Source organism: Metopolophium dirhodum, chromosome 1, assembly GCF_019925205.1.
Source record: "Metopolophium dirhodum isolate CAU chromosome 1, ASM1992520v1, whole genome shotgun sequence".
NCBI lineage: Eukaryota > Metazoa > Arthropoda > Insecta > Hemiptera > Aphididae > Metopolophium > Metopolophium dirhodum.
In genome coordinates, this window is record NC_083560.1 from 23,680,517 (window position 1) to 23,704,118 (window position 23,602).

At 28.0% G+C, this 23,602-nt stretch overlaps 1 protein-coding gene across 1 annotated transcript; it reads left to right on the forward strand.

The window, feature by feature from the left end:
* Positions 1–23,602, forward strand: LOC132934603 (uncharacterized). The gene is made up of 12 exons (XM_061000941.1): positions 1–82; positions 148–209; positions 1,891–2,052; positions 2,236–2,547; positions 5,242–6,100; positions 17,759–17,904; positions 17,990–18,133; positions 18,236–18,384; positions 18,452–18,640; positions 21,381–21,503; positions 21,592–21,721; positions 23,501–23,602. The coding sequence occupies exons 1-12, from the start codon at positions 1–3 to the stop codon at positions 23,600–23,602; spliced, it is 2,460 nt and encodes an 819-aa protein (XP_060856924.1).

The window sequence follows — 23,602 nt, forward strand, 5'->3', positions numbered from 1 at the left end:
ATGGTACATCACGATGCTGAAATCGTTAGTAAGACTATGCATAACTTTAAGACAAAAATAGGCAATGAGTACTCGACTAAAGGTAAAATAATACATTATATTTAACTATAGGTAGCTAGTAAATTACAGCAATTTTTATGTGCATAGATGTACTAAAAGTGTGGGATTGCATTTCCAAATGGATTGAAAATAATATAAGCCGAGACAAAGTAAACATTTTTATTATAATATAGGTACCTATAATACATGCTTGAGTATTTTTTATATTTACAGCAGAACAAAATTTAAAGCTTATAAAATATAAAAACGTTTTTTTGTTATTATTTTATACGATGGAGAAACTTTTTATATTATTGTATTACCTATATATTATGTTGAGGGGATTCGATACCGTGATTTTCTGTTTTTGTCTAACACACGCGTGACATAGTATTTTAGACGTGTTTTTTGCCAAACATACCAATTGATTTAATGAAGCGATAAGAATTCTGAAAACAAATTTGAATTTGTCGTCAAGTCTACTTAAAATTGAATTTCCAACATTTTTGATATTATCCCCCAAATTCCTAAAAAAATGTCATATTTAAAAAGAGTATTTCAAAATTGTTATATTTAAATTTTCGGAGAAGTTAAAATAAAAAAAAAAAAATGTGGAATATTCGATTTCAAGTAGACTTGGCGACAAATTTAAATCTGTTTTTAGAATTCTTATCGCTTCATTAGATCAATTAATTGGTATGTTTGGCAAAAAACATGTATAAATACTATCTCACGTGTGTGTTAGACAAAAACAGATAATCATGGTATCGAATACTCTTAACAAATATATGTACGAGAGAGAATTATTATATCAGTATCTCTTACAATACCTCGTTCTCGTACCAAATACATGATAAAATATTTTGATTAAATTATCTACTTCAACTTTCAAGACATTTATTCTATTGATAATACAAATTTATAATTTATAAAAATCAAGATATTACCCTGTTTTGCGTTAGGTATTTTATTAATACTACATCATGGCATTATGATAAATTATGTTCATATTTTATATATCTTTTTAACAAAACTTTTAATAATAATGCTTACAGCTCTACATTTAAATTGTACACACAATAGTATTTAATTAGTGAATACTTTTTTTATCGTCTTCGAAGTTTTCTAAATAATTTTTTCTACAAATAATAATTATTAACACAAACTTAATTAAACATGATATAAATACTCAATGTTTTAGTGAATTAATTGAAGAGATAAAGAATATCTAGTAGTACTGAATGCGTTTCTACATTTTATGAACCTAAATACGCGTAAACAGATGTGCACTACTTATGTTAAGTAATTGTTTTAAAAAAAAATTATTTTAATCAATAATCAGTCTAAAGTTCATAATAATAACTATATGATACTAACTAGGCCACAGACCTATATTAAAGTAATTAATGAGCCCATTTTAAAATTTAACCAGGCAATTTTCGAATTAAAACACAATAATATTCTTTTTCAGATTGTATTCTTATTATAACACGTTTATTAGCAGTACCTAACCTAACCTAACCTATATCTGATCAAAAATGCATAAATGATAATGGATTAGCTCATTCATACATTTTGTTTTAAAATATTTAAATAAGAATACTACATTATGCCCGTGTACTCCAGCTTGCATAAATGTAATATATTTCCAGAATTCGTGTAGTGAAGAAGAAGTTTTAAGTATAGTTGCTTCCAGTCGTTAAACTCGGACTATATCTCCCCCTTACCAAAAAATAAAAACAAACATACAACGTTCTATTTAGAAGTTTTGAATAATTACTGCAATGTTAATATTTTTTTACTTTATCTTGGACTGTATGCATGAAATATTGAAATTATTATTTTAAATAGGGAATGTTGATAAAAGGAATCGGTTATTTTACTGTGGCTCGATGGGAGTTAAATGAAAGCAAAGTACATCCAAATACAATCAGAAAGCCGGTTTTTGTGATTGATGAAAAACTAGCGAAAGATTTCAATTTAAAAAGAACAAGACCGTATAATTCAGCAACCGTAAGTTTTTTTTTATTCAAACCAAATAAATATACTTACTTAATCAAATGCAAAAAAAAAAAAGTTTACAATATATTAAAATCAATCTCGTGATAAAATTATAAAATTGTTGGAACAATAAGAAGGTATTAGGTTAGATTTGAGTAAATTGTATTAATTATTTCCAACTGTTTATAAATACAGATACCAGAACGCTATTTAAATGTTATAACAATAGCCCAGAATTATCAATTAAATATCGATATGGTCACTCATTGTTTCAAAGAAGTTGTTGCAGCGTTTAGAAAGTTACTGTTTGAAGAAAAAAATTGTGAGCTTCCTTTCCCGAAAATTGGTAAACTGCAAATAAAAAACAAAATGGTAAAAATGAAGTATTATCAAGAGTTTTTAGATCGACAAAATCAGCATTTAAAGAATCGCATAATGGAAGATAAAAATAAAAATCAAGCCATCAACTATAATCCCGATTGGGATGCTGATCAATATGAAAGCCGAGTAAGCTATTATGAATTATCTACTAACAAGAATAGTTTTAAACCATATAACGTGGAAAATGTCTATTTTATGAATAATACATTTCTGTAGTTGTTTATAATATAATACGGACAAAGTATAAATTAAAACTGCAGAATACAAAAGTTTTTAGATTTTCGATAAAACGTAAAAATATATTATATTATATTAGTGAAGTTATTTAGTTTTTTGAAAAATAAAACTTGTTAGTTACAAATTATTTCATATTTGTATAAGTGTGATTAAGTGATTTATTACATTATTCTTACTACAACAATATTATTACATTTTGAATTTTTAGACAACACAAAAAATTTTTTTCCAACCTTGACACTTTTATGATTTTTAAAAGAAAAATATCCACTTGTACATAATATTTAAAATATTAATCCACTTGTTTATTAGACATTATAATACTATAGACATTAATTCCAAACATTTTTTTTAGTTCATTATACTTTCAAAAGGTATTAATTATAACCAGTGGTGTTCTCAGGAATTTTGATGGGGGGAGGGGTTATGGATAATTTCTAGGAACATAATACAATTATGTAGGGGCTATCCGTACACAAAAAAACGGCCAATGGCTGGGGGTTTAAACCACATGACCCCCCATCGTGAGAATATGCACGCATGATTATACCCGAACTTGCGTTAGAAAAGTTGTCACCAAAACATCAAAAACAATTATTTATCATTAAAATTATTGTAATATCACTTAGATTGTTTATACGTGGGAGGTGGGACAAACTAAACAAATCGTCAGTTTAATAATATAGATTTTAAACATTTTTCTCGATAGCGTAAGAATTTTTAGAGTTTAACTATGTGTCTATGTGTAATTTATTTATGATGTCATACACAGTATCGTATCTAGGAATTTTTCACAGGGGGGGGGATATAAAGATTTTAAGACATATTTAGTATATACACATTTATTCATATTAATATATAGCGTATAGGTAGATGTTGTAATGTGTAAAAAAATTTGTTTTTTAATTATAAATTAAAGTCCAATTTTCTTGAGGACAATGAAAGTACATTGAGTACCTCATCAGGTGTGACAGTTATATTTTTGTGCACTGATAGCATGCAAAGTCCATTAAGTCGATTCTAAAGACAAATTTTAGCATATTATAACCAACAATAAGTGTAAAATTTATTTTAAAATTTACCTGAGCCGTAGTGTTTGTTCCTTAAATATGTTTTAACTCGTTTGAGTGTTGAAAACGTTCTCTCAGGGACCCCTGAGGTCGCTGTCGAAACGGGTAATGTGCATAAAATTTTTAATAATTTATTAATGTTTGGAAATATTTTTGAATCACACAGCAAAAATTCTTCAAGACTTGTTTTTGGAATAATATTGAGCCTGGAGAGTTTAACTTTCCATAACATTAATTCTGCTGTTGCATTATTGGAATCTATTAAAGGTGTATAAAACTCTAATAAATTGTTGAATGATTCTAATTCTTCTTTAGAGGATTGGTTAGAAAATAAACATTCAAATCCTGCAAAATTAATGAAGCATTAGTTTACATAAAACAAATGTTATGAAAAAAAAAAACAATAAACTACTAAATGACATAACTTACTTTCGAACATTTTTTTATGATCCACAAATCTTAACGCTAAATGAGAAATAAAATTATCTATATATGGTATAAATATTGAAATTCTGAAAAAATCAACTTATTCCATGTTTTTCATCATTTTCAGTCTTGTAATTATCTCGGTGTTTCTGCTTATTTGTATTTCTACATCAATAATGTTTGCCATTTCCTGAGGAAAAAATAAGAGTTTATTTTATTCAAAAATGTATAATTTAATTTTAAATTAAATATTTACTTTCACTGAGTTATATATAATTTGAAATGCTTGTTCTATATTTTCTCTAATATTTTTTAAAGAAGTTATTGTATCTTCTACAAGTTGCACAGCATCCTTGAGGTCAATTCTTTTTAACTGTAATTGTCTACATAGTGGAAGTCAAAATGAAAATAATTTCTATAAAAATATATAATCCAAAAAAAAAAAAAATATAAGTATATTACTTTTATGACAAATAATGTAATTAAAAATTCACTATCAATAGCCTTTTTCAGTATTGAAGCATCTGCACCTGATGAATCTCTCCATTCTGATATTTTATCTAATAATATCATAACATATGGCAGTAATTCACAAAAATCATTAACAGCGTCATAACGCTGTATCCATCGAGTAACGCAAAATCTTTTCAGTTTTTTTATATTTAAATCTGCATTTCATTGTCAATGACATGAAACATGACTACACTTCGTTTAGGCGTGTTCAGAAATGTATACATTTTTTCAATTAGATGATCAGATAAGATAATATCACTGAACAATAGTAATAATCTAAAACCGTGGTAACAATATTATATTCAACAACTAGATAGCCGCCTCTGTCTTATCATCGAAATCGGTAAGGCAGGAAATGTTTACAAAATGTATTTTCATTCATAGGTTAGGTTAGGTTAGTTGTTCAATGTTCATACAACTATCAAAATATCGTTTTAAACATGGTTTTAAATAAAATAAAATAAAATAAGCTTCCGGGGGGGGGGGGGGATATGACCCCAATATCACCCCCCGTAAATACGCCACTGGTCATACAACGACACCTATAATATAATACATTTTACAATTCTCGTAGAAACGACCGTGCTCCGCAATGTCAACCATCTCTCGTCCGGCGTCTTCGTTGTCACAGTACAGACCAGCGACCGGGTACGAAGGCGTGTTGCCCAATAACGACTGCACAACGAACAGACCCAGCTCTAGACTGTCTGTACATTCCACTAACTCTAACGACGACGCAAGCATGATGTGCAGACCTGGCTCAAGACAGTCGGTTTGTTCGTACAGTTCACACAAACAGGCTAGACCCCACTCTCGTCCAACGCCTTCGTCGTCACAGCAGAGATCAGAGACGGGGTGCGAAGGAGTGTTGTCCAACACCGACGGCACAGCCAACAGGACCAACTCTAGACTGTCTGTACATCTCAACGATGACGACGACGACAACATTATCTGCAGACCCGAATCAAGACAGTCTGTCGGTTCCAACACTTCACACCGACAAACCAGACACCGGTCCAGATCATCTCTACAGTCCCATAAACAGACGACTAGTAGACCCTGTTCCAGGACATCTGTCCAGTCAATCGAATTTGAAAGGCCTGTATCCAGGTCTCGGGCCATGTCCTGTGACGAGATTCATCAGACTAGACCGAGGTCAAGAACTTCAAAACAAAATCGTCCGTCGTCTAGAACATCAGTGCGACCAGTGAGATCTAACTGCAGCATGCTGTCGAAGCACGAGAAAAATTCTTCCTCTGAGAGCTCAACTAAATTAGTTGCAGAATGCACTGATTATGCACCACCAGAATTGGTGACACGTTGTGTGGTCGATCCGACCGTTCGACCGTGCTCAAACTTGTCGACGTCAAAACTTAAAGAAGACAATCACAGCGGTGACGAAAAAAACACACTAATATTTGGACCCAATAGAGGTAAGTCATTTTAATTGTTCATACCCAAAATCACGTTATATTTATGTTTTAAAAGATAGAACAATCACTTTATTATATTTTGGAATATCGTCCATAGTATAAATATTGTAGTGGGTTCCGTTTAATGTGACCAGTGGACACGGATGAGATTGGGTATAGCCGGCTTACGTGACGGGAGAGCGTCATGGTCCTCGAATTATTTAATACATCATGAAACGTTCAGTGAAAAGCATTGTCGTGTCAGCTAGTATTTTAATATAAAGGATACTACAAAAGTTAAAAGCTCAAAAACACTAAAAATAATATTATACATAATATTATATGTTGATATATTATATACGTTTCATGACGTTATTGTATAGTAGCGAATGGCGTTTCGTATGTTTCGGAAAGTTCTTCTTTTAAAAATTGTCAGTCGATCTAAGGAAATTATTGCATAAGATAATATGTTTAGGGTATGAGTGGTATGACAAATATCCTGTCTAAGTTTTAATCTCCGTCATATATTGATACGTTTAAAAAATATCATGATATTTTAATGAATTGCTGTTGGTACCTATACATATTTTTAAATATTGAAATTGCCAATAATTTACGAGAACCAAGTAGTGATTCCAAATTCCAATATTATTATAGTTGAAAAAAGAAATGTTTACTGAAATATTGTCAGTTTTATTTTGTGATTTTATTTTTATTTAAGTTGTATTAAAAATTTAAATTGTATATTATTTTAGTTGAGAAATGACATTAAGGACTTATTAATTTATAAATGTTATCTAGTTAGTAATTACTAATAAATTACATTATTTATAATATAATTTAAAATAAAATTTTTTTTTTTTGTCTTATTCTAGATAAAAATAAATAATGTTATATTTTATCTTATCTAGATAAATTTTGAATGAATTATCTGTTATCTTATCCAGTTGATTTTTTGGTTATCTTTTCCCAACACCGTCTATAAATAACTTAATAAACAATAACATGAAAGTCATGTCATTCTCATACATCCTTTAATCAAACACAACAGTTATAACCCACGTAGGTGCGGATACACTTAAACTATCATAGTATTATTTTTTATATTTATTATATTATCATAATATTATAGCTGTAAAAGTACAATACACCAAAATAAATTGTCGTCAAAATATTTGGAAAATGTTATGGTGTATAAAAAATACTAGTATATACAATATACATTCAATCAAAATTTCATGTACCTACGGTCATTTGTTTTAGAGTTCCACCAAAAACCAAAATCGATTTTCTCGAAAACAGATTTTGCGCAAAAATTCCCGTTTTTCCTTAATTTTTCTTTTGTTTTTCACGTCGCTTATGAAAACTACTGGGAAATTTTTACTTTTGACCCCCCAAAGTACCAACTAGATTTGATTTTCATTATATACATAAACGTTATCACGTACTCACACCAAAACAGTGGTAAATCTTCAAAATTAGGTTTAATTTAAATATAACTAACCTTAATAATAGTTTCTTAAATTGTAAAAAAGGGGTGGTGTTTAAATGAAGCATGATTTATATTGTATTTTTTTTTAAATATATAAAGTACATTTAAAATGTTCCAAAAAAAAAGAGAGGGGGATAATGTAACGTATGTTACATCATTACGTTTATTTTATAAGCATCATAATATGCACAATAGGCATATTATGCGTTGACTATAATATATTAAGCCCTTCCAGTTTTGGTGCTACTTATATATTTTATGATTGTAAGGCTCCGGCCAATATCAGTATGTAAGAGAAAGGCAGTTCCCCGCGATTCCATCACGCGCACCTGAAACTCCGTAGAATCCTACCTTTTTGGTAACTTTGTTCGTATATTGTAAGTAATAATAAATTTGTTTGTATTAATAATAATTTAGATTTTAGATCAATCATTATTTATTTGTAATATTAAGATCCTAATACCATTCGTGCTCCCGAGCTACGGTAAAAATATATTCAAAAGAACTAATTTCTTCCCTGAATATTTTATGATGAACGGGTCATCCCCGACCACGTTACACATGGTTAATATTTTGTTCGTACATCTTTTTCAAATTAATATACGGTTTTACTAAAATTAATTTCTAATTAGGTATTGCATGTAAAACGGCAATAAACTTCTTATAATTTAAAAAAATAATAGTTTTTTTTTTTTTTATAACAAGAAAGTTATTTTTCTATTTGAAAAGTAAATCGATTTCATTCCAATTTTATTGTAGTAATGAGCACGGTAACATTATTAAATTTATCTCTAAGTAACAAGTCATTAATAACTTAATTACTTTAACCAACACTGCAATATACTGTTTGCTGAGTTTTCTACGCTACGTTATAAGATACGCCACAAGGATCAATCAATGATACTAATATACTATATTATATAATAATAAACGTGATAAATTCCAATAAGGAAACACGAATCAATAAAACGTATTATAATACCTGATGAGAATACATATAATTTCTAATTTAAAATAAGCCAACTTGACTATTGATATTACATATATTTATAAATCATAAATGAACCGCATTTAAAAAAGGCCCAATGTAGTTGCTATTGAAAAAATGCTGGTATGTTGTTTGTTAAAGTGGCTTTGGCTACACCATAATTTATTAAAAAATCTAAATTGAATAAAAGAGCCTTGTTGATTAATTTGCCTTTTTTTATGCAATTTAGTTTTTTATTCATCAAGACTTTTATTTAAGACTTTTTAAGGAATTAATAAAATACTATTTTTTTCATTATTAATATTAATTCGATAAAGATTGTAATCATTATTAAAAAACATTTTTAATGAAAAAATCTAAATAGAATAAAAACTAGGCTTAGGTTAGGTAAAAAAATAAAAAAATCTAAATTAGATGAAAATTCCAAATTAGGGCATTTCACCAGCACCCCATCAAATTTTTGGTTTTTAAAAAAAAACTAAGAGTGTTGTCTTTTATTCACATTCAACGAAACAAGCCAGAAGGCCACTGTTTAATAATACTGCAAACTATATTTTGTTACACAAGTACCTACACAACATTATTCTATGTAATAGGACACTAATCCGTATATATTTGTAAAATAAAACAAAAATAAAAATAAAGTTTTAATCTATATAAAAATTAAATATCAATTTTTAATTTTATCTAGATTTTATCTAGATAAGATAAATAAATGAATTCTAATTGTTAAATTCTTCTATTCTACAACACTGGTCATTAATTGGCATTTGTACCATAGTAGTAAACATGGGAAATTAAAGTGTATATAAGAACTAATATAATCTACAGTTATATGTTATATTTTTAACGACATGCCTCATAAATTTCTGGTTTTGGTAAAAACGCATGTTTTGTATCAGTCCACAAAATGAAATTTAATCGCATAAGGAGGATCCTATTATACATTTCATATCTTAATACCGCCACATTCCACAGGTGGGTGTGTCACATATTGGATATTATTACATTACAATAGTCTTATAAACACAAATATTAATTAATAGTTATGTCTAGACAAGTAATTAATAGCGATAATGTTTGTAGCCAATTTTGGAAAATGTTTATTTTTATTATATATCTAACCAGAACTGGAAAAATATTCTACACTGTGGGCACTTGAACAATACATTGTGATATACAAGGAACGATGATGATAACTCGATGTCAGCTTGACTTGTTAATTTTTCTTAACTTTAACTACCTGTTGAATACCACCACCGTGGGCAGTTATTGTTTTAATTTAATCATATTTAAAACAACATTCTAAACTCATTGCAAAAGTGTATACGTTTGAAAATTTTTGAGAATTTTATTATACCGGTTTATTTTTAAAAATATATCATAAATCATTATTATATTCAACTCATACTGACATAAAAATGCACTTATTGTACAGTAAAAATAATATTTATTTTATTAGAAATAAGCATTTATAATTATAATTATATAATATACTAGCTGACCCGGCAAACGTTGTTTTGCCATATAAATAATTTCCTAGTAATTTCTAGTGTAGACTAAAAATAGCTTACTTATTGGAAGTATGTATCTATGTTAGAATGTGTATATTGTATGTATGTAAGAATGTGGTATATGCGTGAAATAAGCATGGAGCGCTGTGAACGATGAGGGAATATAAAAATAACAAAAGGCAAAATACTCTCCAAAATGAGTTTGACGTACACAGGTGTGTAATATTGCATAATCATAGGGGAGTTCAATTAATCGTAACATTTCATGTGGTTGCAAATGGATTTTCAGGAGAATACAATGATTGGTGTCACAACAATGAATATATACATTATAAATTGATGTAGGTACACTCAGTTGTCATTATACAATCCATTTATTTAGGCAAAGACTGTTGGCTTAAAATAATATGTTTTAATTTTTCAACTGTTCTTCTGTTCTTTCGGATCTGTTATTTCGCAAGTTTCGAGCTTTACTTGTACTGCGGCTCAAATCAGCCCCTTTGCGTTTTCTTGGCATTACTCACCGTACAAAACATCTAATATACAAAATTCTCGTGTCACAGTTTTCGTTGCCATACATATTGTTTATGCATCAAGTGTAGTAACGTTGACAATTGTACATAATGTATGTTTTGTACGGTGAGCAATGCCAATAAAACGCGAAGGGGCAGATTAAAAGGAAAAATGATTAAATTACTAAAATGGCTATTAAATAATAAGGGTTGATCGTAGAAGGGTGAAAATTGAGGATTGTATGTATTTTTGTATGTTGTATCTATTATTTTTTTTTTTTATATATATAACCAATACCTTAGCAACCATTTATAAACAATTATTTCTACCGTAAATTATCAAAATCCCTGTTTGAGCACTTCTTTTATTTTTTTCTGGACAACCCTTAGGGGTATGAAAAATAGATGTTAGCCGATTCTCATACCTACTGAATATGCACAAAAAATTTCATCAAAATCTGTCAAGCCATTTCGGAGGAGTATGGCAACGAAAACTGTGACACGAGAATTTTATATATTAGATTATACCATATTTATATACTCCATCATCCCTCAAGTCTTGAGTTTATTGGAAATTCTTACAAAGAAAAAAACAATCTCACAAATTATATAAAATACTAGGTGGTGTTACGTGCTGCCCTTTCAAGGATCCAGAATGATGATGATTTGAAATAAAATGGTAGTCAAATTAGAACAGTAAATGCAATGTTATTTATTAGAACAGAATTAATGTAAAATATCGTCGTTTGTCGTGCAGAATATGGCTGAGTGTGTCCAGGTACATCTGATTAATGCTGTGCTCCTGGCTTCCCTATATACGATGTCGGCTCCTTTGATCTGGTTGGCGCGTGGACCTAGGTGTCCTTGAAGTTGTTATTCTCACAGTAAATGAAACAACCGCCTCTTAATGGCAATTATGTTATGGCCACTCAGTTTGATTAATTGTAAATTGCATTTAAGTGGTTTGCGGAAATGTTATATGGAATATTTCGCAACTACGAGATCATAACATCTCAAGGAGCAACGCTCCTGCCCCGAGTAACAATTATATACTAACATGTGAATCGATTACCTACACATATTATAATATATTAGTACGTAAAGCTATTCCTTTACAGTGGTTATAATCAACCTCAATCTTCACCAGACTACGCGCATTACGTAAATCTGAATCTAAGCGTCTATATAGAAATTATTTTGGGCATCTACATATTATTAATCCTATATCATTATAGGAATTTGTTCGAAGTAAATAGGGAAACAGAAAAATTCTGAATAACTGGTGAGTTTCTTCTTGGAGAGATCATGTCCACCGGTGACCAAGTTGCTTCTTTGTTTGCCTCTCAATTATCCTCACTGTAAATACCTAAGAACCTATGGTTTATTTCTGATGCCTTATCGGATGTGTTTATAAACCAACAATTTTCTTTCTTTCCATCAATTTTATCCATATCTATTGCAAAGAGGTTCTGACCTGGATGACGTTTCTACTCTTCTTCTGTTCCGCTGTCGTAAACTTTCAATTTACCCGTCTTTACTTCAATGTATTATCGAGGGTCGTTGGCTCATTGCACCGTCAAGGCTTCTACAAATGTAATACAAGATTATTCATAATATTTTCTGTCAACAGGTTAGGTTACTATACAGTAAAGTCACATTCATTTTTTATGAGCGATTGAAATTAAATTTTTAAGGCGATGGATATTTAACTCGTATTATATTTAATAAAAGAAATCTAAATAAAAGTCTTGTTGAATAAAAAACTTAAATTGGATACAAAATTAAAATTGAATAAAAAATCTTGTTGAATAAAAACTGAAATTAGATAGAAAAGGCATGTTGAATAAAAAATCTAAATTGGATGAAAAGCCTTGTTGAATAAAAAATCTTAAATGGATAAAAAGCCTTTTTGGATAAATATCTGAATTAGATAATCAAAAAGACTAATTTGAATAGAAAAATTGATTTGAATAAACAACTTGTGTTGAATAAAAATCCATAATTTATTGAAAAATCTTAGTTGAATAAAAAAACCAAATTGGATTTTGAAATCTAATTTTTATCCAATTAAGATTGTTTAGACAACAAGGCTCTTTCATTCAATTTAGATTTATTAATAAATTATGGTTTTTATTTAACTATGTTTTTTTTATTCAAATCAGGTTTTTTATTCAAATTGGACTTTTTTATCTAATTCAGATTTTTTAACCAACTTTCCATTTTTATATTATCCAATAAGGTCAAATAAAAGTCTTGTTAAATATAAAATTTGAATTGGATAAAAAAAGGCAAGTTGAATAAAAAATCTTAATTGGAAAAAAAGGCTTTTGAATAAAAAAAATCCGAATAAGATAAAAGTATAAATTGAATAAATAAACTGATTTTAATAAAAAACAGTTGGGTAAAACACCATAATTTATTAAAAAATCTAAATTGAATAAAAGACCCTTATTGATTAAATTGCCTTTTTATATCCAATTTAAGTTTTTTATTCATCAAGGCTTTTATTTAAGACTTTTTATGGAATTAATAAAATACAATTTTTAGATTCTGAGTGAAACGATGAATGTATTGATTTTACAATGATGTGTGTTTTTTTTTTTATTTTTTTTTTTTTTTATTTTTTTATTTTTGTGTCTGTGTACACGATAAGTAGTCGAAATAATGCTTCGATTTTCGACTTCAGTATCTTGTTCGATGGGAAAGTGAATATCGTTGGTGCATTGGGGAGGTCAAAATTTTAATTTCCCAGTAGTTTTCAAAAGCGATGTGAAAAACAAAAGAAAAATTAAGGAAAAACGGGAATTTTTACGCAAAATCGATTTTTAACAAAATCGATTTTGGTTATTGGTGTAACTCTAAAACAAATGACCGTAGATGCATGAAATTTTCACTGGTTGTTTATATTAGCATTTTCTATACACCATAAAATTTTCCAAATATTTTGACTCTTTTTGAGCTGTTTACAGCCATTGTCAGTTTTCAATTTTTTTAGTTTTTTTTTCTATAAATATCAATAAAATTTTATCTATTGAGTAAAAAAGCTTGAAAATTTAATAGAAGGCTCCTAGTTTATTGTTTCAAAGGCAGATGAAAAAAATTAAAAATCCTTAGTCACAGTTTTTAATTATAAGCATTTAAAGTTCAAATTTTGACAAAATACGGAAAAATCACGAAAAATAGCAAATTATTTTGATGAGAATTCATAAAAATTTTTCTTTTTAAATCTAAGATTTGAAAATGTAATATAAGATTACTCATAAGTTTGTCTACCTTTATCAAAAAAAAAATGTCTAGAAGAAACTTAAATTAAATTTTTATGAGCGTCTGAAATTTATATTTTTACAACATTTGATATTTACTCGATTTCTCATGTAACGATTTTTTTATTTTATTGTAATTAAAAAACGAATGACTGTAGATACTTGAAAATTTCACTGAATGTTTATATTAGCATTTTCTATACACCATACAATTTTGAAAATATTTTGACTCTATTTGAGCTGTTTACGGACATTGTCAGTTTTCAATTTTTTTAGTTTTTTTTTCTATAAATATCAATAAATTTTTATTTGTTGGGTAAAAAAGCGTGAAAATTTAATATTAGACTCCTGATATATCGTTTTAATAGCAGTTGAAAAATATTAAAAATACATTTGCACAATTTTTTTTTATAAGCATTTAAAGTTCAAATTTTGACAACATTTATCAAATTTATAATTTATTAATTATTTTGTAGTTAAAAATGTATAAAATGTTTAACTTTTATGGCTAAGGATTGAAAATTTAAAACAAGGCTCCACGTTAATAGGTTATATATAAATTACTTTATTCACAATAATATCATCAAATATACTTGGTAATATCATAGGGTGACTGACCGTTTTCGCTCAGAATCGTTTTTCTTATACAATGATATTATATCATTGAATTCAAATTTAACACTATCCATTACAGTGACCCACTTGTAACCTACCGTACAGCAGAGCGACATCCACTTATCCACCTTTTTTTTATTATTAATATTAATTTGATAAATATTGTAATCATTATTAAAAAAACAATTTTAATAAAAAAATCTACATAGAATCAAAGCCTAGTTGAATAAAAAATCTAATTTGGATAAATATTCCAAATTAGGGCATTTTACCAGCACCCCACCAAAATTTTGGTTTTTAAAAAAACTAAATCTCTACAAACGAAAAACATTAGATTACCAACCAATACAAACCGGCTACAAACGAATGGTAAAAAAATCTTTTCATTAATGGGTTGTTCATACTTGGTCCCTAATATTAGGTATATTACGGTAATGGTATAATTGTTTTAAATATTATAGTGATTTGTAAAATATTGACGTCGGTTTGGAACGGATCGGACAAAGTGGGGGGCTGACCAAATTTGCCAAAAAATTCGCCAAAATTTCAATTTTGATTTGCAAATTCTAAAAACCAATTTGCAATAATTTGCAATTGATTTGCAAAATATTGACGTCGGTTTGGAACGGATCAGAGAAAGTGGGTGGAGAGAGGGATGACCAAATTTGCAAAAAAATTTTTTTTATTCAAGTTCAAATTTCTCATGGACATGATAATTCGCCTATTTTTATTTATAGAAGCATAATCAGTTAAAATTTTTAAAGCTTCGGCATCTCGTTCTGCTGTCCATTTAGAGTCCATAGTTAATAAATTGAATAGGTAATTAATAATTAAATTACTAATATCGCAACGGAAGCGCACTTATCGAACCGTCTGCACTACACACATTGTTAACTATTTCCCTAGGCAAAACGAATGACTGAACACTGATCACGTAGTTAATGTTTGTCGTTAGCACATTATTTTATCAAAGATATAAAAATGCATTAGTCACAAAGATAAAATGTTTGTACTTACCTATATCGTATTATCGTCACAGGTAATAAAGATAATGGTTTGGTAATGCCAATGACCACGCATGCAATTATTGATTATTTATATAGGTACCGGTGCCAGCCTGGGATCTAAAGGCCCAAGAGGCAAATAATTCTAAGGGCCTCTCAATATTACCAAATCTCAAAAAAATAATTTTTTTAAAAGCTTTCAATTTAGTAAGAAAATTTCAAATGTTAAGGTTAAAAAGGTGGATACGTGGATGTCGCTCTGCTGTACAGTAGGTTACAAGTGGGTCACTGTAATGGATGGTGTTAATTTTGAATTCAATGATATAATATCATTGTATAAGAAAAACGATTCTGAGCAAAAACGGTCAGTCAGCCTATGATATTACCAAGTATATGTGATGATATAATTGAGAATAAAGTAATTTATATATAACCTATTTACGTGGAGCCTTGTTTTCAATTTCCAATCCTTAGCTATAAAAGTTGACCATTTTATACATTTTTAACTACAAAATAATTAATAATTTATAAATTTGATAAATTTTGTTAAAATTTAAACTTAAAATGCTTATAAAAAAAAATTGTGCCTATGTATTTTAATATTTTTCAACTGCTATTAGAACGATATATCAGGAGTCTTATATAAAATTTTCACGCTTTTTTACCCAACAAATAAAATTGTATTGATATTCATAGAAAAAAAAACTAAAATAATTGGAAACTGAGAATATCCGTAAACAGCTCAAAAAGAGTCAAATTATTTTCAAAATTTTATCGTGTATAGAAAATGGTAATACAAACATTCAATGAAATTTTCAAGTATCTACAGTCATACATTTTTTAATTACAACAAATTAAGAAAATCGTTACACGAGAAATCGAGTGAATATCAAAAGTTGTAAAAATATGAATTTCAAACGCTCATAAAAATTTAATTTGACTTTCTTGTAGACATTTTTTCTTTGATAAACGTAGACAAACTTATGGATAATCTTGTATTATATTTTCAAATCTTAGAATTAAAAAGAAAAATTTTTATGAATTCTCAACTCAAAATAATTTTCAAAGTTTCGTAATTTTTACTATAAAAATTGTGACAATGGATTTTTGATTTTTTTCAACTGCCATTGAAATAATATACATGGAGCCTTCCATTAAATTTTCAAGCTTTTTTAACCAACAAATAAAATTGTATTTATATTTATAGAAAAAAAACTAAAAAAAATGGAAACTGAAAATGTCCGTAAACAGCTCAAAATAAGTTGAAATATTTGGAAAATTTTATGGTGTATAGAAAATGCTATTATAAAATATTATATTCAGTCAAAATTTCATGTTATTGCTTATAACATTACGTTTTTCCTTAATTTTTCTTTTGTTTTTCACAGTGTTTTTGAAAACTACTGGGACATTTTTACTTTTGACCCCCCCCCCCCCTAAGTACAAACTAGATTCCTAACAGAAAAGATACTATTGAAGAAAATCCAAGCATTTTTACTGTCCTAAAAGGTAATGACAGATACAAAAAATTTTTAAAAAAACACACATTGTAAAATCAATACATTCATCTCCGCTCCGAACCTAAAATGAGTTTTGAGTATTTTAAAATTGTAAATTGTTTTTACAGCTTAGATCCATTTAAAATTTAAATAAAAAAAAAAAAACTTAGAATCACTAGATAATATTGTTCCATACTTCTAAATTGTATAAAAGGTAAATTCGTTCCAATATTAATAGGACGCTACCCATGCATTTGTTGTTTCCATCTGTCACACGTACGACATAGCAAGTTGTCGTTGACTAGTTTCCATAGTGTGCTATTAGTTTTGATACTAGAGTGAATTGACCTATCATAAAACTTTTGGGTAAGAACATTATATGTGCTTAAGCGTCGCTGATTTTTCAACATTTTAATTTTCAAGCAAGATATGTAAGTGAAATATCGAAAATTAAAAATGCTCATATCTGGCTTGGAAATTAAAATATCTATTGAATTTATAGTGAGCGAAAATTGGCTATATCTTACGTGTGTAAGACGGAAACAACAAATGCATGGGTAGCATCCTCTTCAACATAACAGAGATTACTGAGAACGTACAATTTGCTATGTTATGCGTTTGACGGAGACATTAACGCATGCGGGTGTAGCGTCCTCTAAAATTAGTCAATTATTATACAAATTTATTTTGGTTTTTACAACAATAATAAATAAAGTTAATAATATATTATAATACCTTGTAAAATACAATCGTGTTTCCCTATTTCAATAGGTTCTAATATTTATGTTTCAGATGAAACCCTCTGTCAGTCGTGTAATCTTAGAGAATATCGTTTAAGACAAATCGATAATATATATTATATATCTGATTTATCTCCAGCGGATAATAGAGATAACTTTATGAAAGGAGATAATTCAATAAATGGAATTTCGAGCAATGTACATACAATGAAGAGTTTATACATATTACAACACACGTAACGTTGTACTTGGCAATGATTAACACAAGTATATTTATTTTTAGGAAAATTTAAACAAACGTAAAGATCGACTAATGCAAATATCCAACTATAACTACAATACTGCAAAAGAATTATGCAATGCTATTGAAAATGAAAAAAAGAAAAATCGAAAAGAAAAAAATAATGACAGCTGTATTTTAAAAAAAGTAAAATAATAATATATTAATAATTATATTATATTCTAATCAGTATACTAGTGGAAATATTCAATAATATATAATATACGTGTTGACAATTTATTGGTTTAGAGACCGTCAAGCATTACGAACTTTGAAAAAAGAGTCAACTTTAAGCACTCATTACTAGATCAAATAGAAAATAACAAGATTAAAAAAGAAAAAGCAAAAATAGAATCTTTAAAAAGTGAAAAACTGATGGAAAATGAATTATTAAAAAGGTAGGTGAAATATATAATATTGCCCTGTATTCAAAAATACTTTACGAACTTTTTAAATTACATCTAGTCTCTATGACGAAAGAATAAGAAATATAGAAGCAAAAAAACGGTCAAAAGAAGATTATTTAATCATCCTTGATGAACACCTAAAAAATAAAACTAAAATTACAGAAGAACAGAAGATAAAAGATAAAACAATGACTCAAACTTTTATTTTCGGCCCTGATCAAGCTAAATTGCAGAAATTAAACAATTGGTAAGTCGATTCATATCAATCATTTATGAATTTATTATAAAAATGTATTAGGTCATAATATTATTATTATAATATACTCCCAATCGAAAATTCACAACGGGCATGAGACTCCGCCAGTACTGGCTAATACTGTCGTGGTACTGGCAGCCCATTTTGTCACCAGTACTGGCATATATCGGGGATGATAACGCTCTACCAGCACTGGGAAAGTACTGGTAATTCAGTACTGGTTGAATACTGACAATCCGGCACTAGTCAAGTATGTGTTGGGAATAAATAACTAAAAAATTATCCAGATAAGATAAGATAATTTTAACAAAATATTATCTAGATAAAAATAAAGATAACATAAATGTAATTTATCTAGATAAAGATAAATATAACAATACATTTATCTAGATAAATATCATTTTCTAACACTTATTTTTATGTTTTTTTTTTATTTCTTTTTAAAATGGATAGGGAAATAAACCTGTACCTAATTAATTTTAATATGCTCATTATGGCTAGTAGAGAACGATGTGTAGTGCATGCCCGCAAGCATGTTCTCGTATTATCTTAATGCCGTCGTTAGCAATAATAACAAGAAATATATTTTTCTAATTTTATAAATAATTTATATTATATTAGAATTTAAGTAACATTGGTTTTATAATTTTGTAGGGGCACTATAATATTTATCTAGATAAGCCCATTTTTTTATTTAAGCTAAACATTAGATAAATCGTAACATAATTATCTAGATACTTTATTTCAAAAAAAATAAACCATAAAATATAAAATATTATAAAGATAATTTATTTCAAAGAATCTTATCAAGATAATTTATCCAGATAATTCCCAACACTGGCTGGCACCAGAATTATCGTATATCTGCTGATAAATTGGAAATTTTAAATTAACAACGGGCGTGGTACCATGCCAGTACTGATTTATACTGGCGTGCTACTGGCAGACAGTACTGGTGTTAGTACTGGCATTTGTCTGGGATGATAACGCTTATCTGTACTGGCATTACAGTACTTACCAAGTACTGGCATTACAGTATCTAACTACGTGAAAAAAATTCGATATGACAAAATATGCAAAAATTCCTGCCGGCCATTCCACCAATGCGGGATTTGGTCCATAAGTGTCTACACTCATTATTTCGGAGTTTTAAATTTTTTTGGAAATTTATTTGTACTTAATTTCAGTTCATTGCTAAACCACATTCTTGAAAGAAATTATATATTTTACAATTATTTATTGTTAAAATTTATTAATTTTTTTAAAATTAATAAATGACTATAATGTTGTGAAATATCATCAAAATATGAATTTTGTTTTTAAATTGTAGAAGTAAAAAGCTTATCAAAATAATGATTGCAAACACTTGTATGATATATAACCGACCATCGACCATGGCATAAAATTGCGTTCATGAAATGCTCATTAAATTAAATTTTATTTGCACAGATGTCGGTAATTTCTTTTCTTCGTTATCGAAAAATTAAATTGCTGGCGTACTTGTTTTATACTTTTCTAGATTTACATAAGATACGATAAGTATAAATATAATTTGTACAATGTCGTTATTCGTTTAACTTTAATGATTTGTTGAATGAATTTTATTATGAAGGGCACAATACTCACCACCAAACCACTAAACCACGTGATTTTATTAGATACCTATATATTATATTGTATATTGTTATGATTTATATTCACATGCTAACTTTTAATTAAATTACTCCGGAATAATGTAATATATATTGTGGTACAATAGCGCAAAAATAAAGTACCACGATAAGTAAAATGTAATTAAGTTTATCTCTTTCTTATTAACGAAATGTACAGCTTCATATAAGATCAATGATCAGGTAGTAAGGAATGCAACACCTACAACACCTAAACTCTAGACATTAATTTTTCATTTAAATAATATAAGTTTTTTTTAATTTTTTTTAATAAATGCTGCAAGATTAATGCTCACATGTAAATACTCAAAAGTTATTTCTTTCATTGATATATTTTAATTATTGATTTTCTATTAATTAAAGATTATAATACCCCTATATTAAATCAAATTAAATAATATTAAATAACAAATAAACAGATCAAATAATTATTATGTGTATGTTCTATATACTTCTATGTTTTTACAATAAATTATAAATGTTTTATTTTGGTTATAACATAGGTAATAAACTATAAACTTATAAATGATACAAATTAAAAAATGTACAAATAAAAAATAAAATACTTTACTGTTAATTGATGTAGCAGAAAAATTCAATATTTCACAATTTTATGAAATATTTTAAACTACAGATATTGGTAAACCTTACATGTTAGGGAATTAGGTAAGAAAAAATATTTTAGATTTTGATCGGAACAATGAATATATTGATTTTACAATCATGTGTGTTTTTGTGTCTGAAGCCTCTTTTTAAAATAGAAAGAATACTTCGACTTTCAATATCTTTTTTGGTCGGAAAATGAATCACGTTAGTAGTTTGGGAGGTCAAAAGTAAAAAATCCCAGTAATTTTCTTTTAGAATTGGAAGAAACCAAAAAAAAAAAATTAAGGAAATACTTTCCCCCTTTTAAGAATGTATATTGTTATATTTATTATTATATTAAAATATTTAATATGTATAAAATTGTGTGTTCAGGACTGGGATGGGGCACTGGGTCAGTACTATTGTAAGAAATAACAAATTAACATTTAGTGCATATTATAAGTACTCTTTTTCAGTAAACATCGTCAAATAGCCAATTACCAATTGAAACAGAAAAATGAGCGAAATCTTGAACTCCAAGAGCAAAAAGAGAAAAACATTGATTTTGAAAGAAGTTTGTTAAATCGGCTTAAAGAAAAGTATAAATTATATCATACAATAATAGTATAAACTATAAATGATGTTGTCTTCTTTTATATTATGTACTTAATTTTTTTTTTTTAAAAGAGACGAAACATTGCAAAGATATTTGTTACAAAAAAAATTAAGCCAAAAGAAATTCTTAAGTGAAGATTTGAACAAATTATTGGCCATGTCAAAAATTGAGCGTCGTAAAAACGAAGTACCCGGTTCATATGTGAGTTTATAGTATTACGATAAAAGCATATTATCATTGATCGCGTAGGAGGAGATTTAAATTTGTTATACCTATATATTTAACCACTAAACAAAATTCGAAGTTCCGACGATTGTATAATATTGTACATAAATTACTATTATTTAAGAGGACGCAGTACCGGCGTTTTCGGTACAAAAACATCCTCATTTAGATTTCAAATTAATCACTCCAGGAAGATTTTAGCACAGCATCACCTATTATCAAAATTGAAAATAAGAATTTTATTAAGGGCCTCTTTTATACGTAGCCTTTTTTCAAAAACTTAATTTTATAAAAAGTTATAGTTATTTGAAAATGTTGAAAAGTCGATACTTCTTAACGTTATAGTGAGCCTTAAATTTGGAATACAAAAAAATTGCTACGTGGGGTGGGGACCCTCAACAATATTGTTTTCTTTAATTTTGTTCATAGGGTGTTTCAACAGTAAAACCACTCAGAAATTCATTATCTTTGAACGCGCAAAACAAGTTTTATAAGAAAATCGCATCCTATCCTATCCTATCGTAATACTATAAACTCACATATGAACCGGGTACTTCGTTTTTACGTCGTTCAGTTTTTGACAGGGCCAATAATTTGTTCAAATCTGTACTTAGGAATTTCTTTTGGCTTCGTTTTTTTTTGTAACAAATTAAAACAAAAGAAATTCTTAAGTTAAGATTTGAACATATTATTGGCCATGTCAAAAACTGAACGTCGTAAAAACGAAGTATCCGGTTCATATGTGAGTTTATAGTATTACGATAAAAGCATATTATCATTGAACGCGTAAGAAGGAGATTTATGTTTATTATACCTATATATTTAACCACTAATAAATTCTAAGTTCCAACAATTGTATAATATTCTACCTAAATTACTGTTATTTAAAGATTTCTAAAAATTTACCAACTGTAAATAACACTATATATCTGTGCTTGTATGATGTATACAGTACTGCGCAGTGCTTAAATAAAGTCGAGTGTATTTTAATTTCATAGATTTAAGATTCGGAAAAACTAATTGTATAATATACACTTCAGTGGGGTATGTGATAGATGTGAGTACCTAATACCACGATAAAACGGTATATACCGGATACCCTAAACACCACACGTTTCTAGTCTTTTTTGTGACGATAAAAATGTAAAATGTTTAGTTAAATAAGTTATTACCATTCGGTATCATTTAAGTTTTAAGTAAATTAAATAAATATGTCACAACATCGTGCAGATTATTGCAGTAGGTAGGTTACCAAGTATATCTATAGTTATTTTATTCAGATAACAACCTGTAATTTGTTAATTCATAGATAATAGATATTTTATATTTAACTACTATAGCAAATCCAGCGCAAAAATACATATACGTTACATTGATCGTCAAGTGCATAATAAATGTATTCACAGCTATATGTAATGTTATATTGTACCCATATAGTTTTATAATGTACAATAGGCGTTAACTTTACAACTTTTACGTGCAGTTAATACGTAGAGACTCGAGACAGGTAATTTTTTTACAAAATGTATGCGCGTGTGAAGGTACCTACGTGGTTACGAATATATAGCGATAAATTCTCTTTATTTCATAGAATGAAAAATTCATTTTTCAGCACGCTTGTGTACGATGTTGATTTGGACATTTTAGTTTAAAACGACTACTTATTTGATATATTTTAGGTACATTTAACGTTTTATGATAATATGATAATATTATAATAACAATAAAGTGTATTTTATTATTGTGTGTTCACAGCCTATGAGTTTTCCACTGAAAAAAACTGCAAAACGATGTCGAATATGTAAAAAAAACGGGCTTGGATTTCCTGTGGAAAAAATATCCAAGTTCATGTACTAA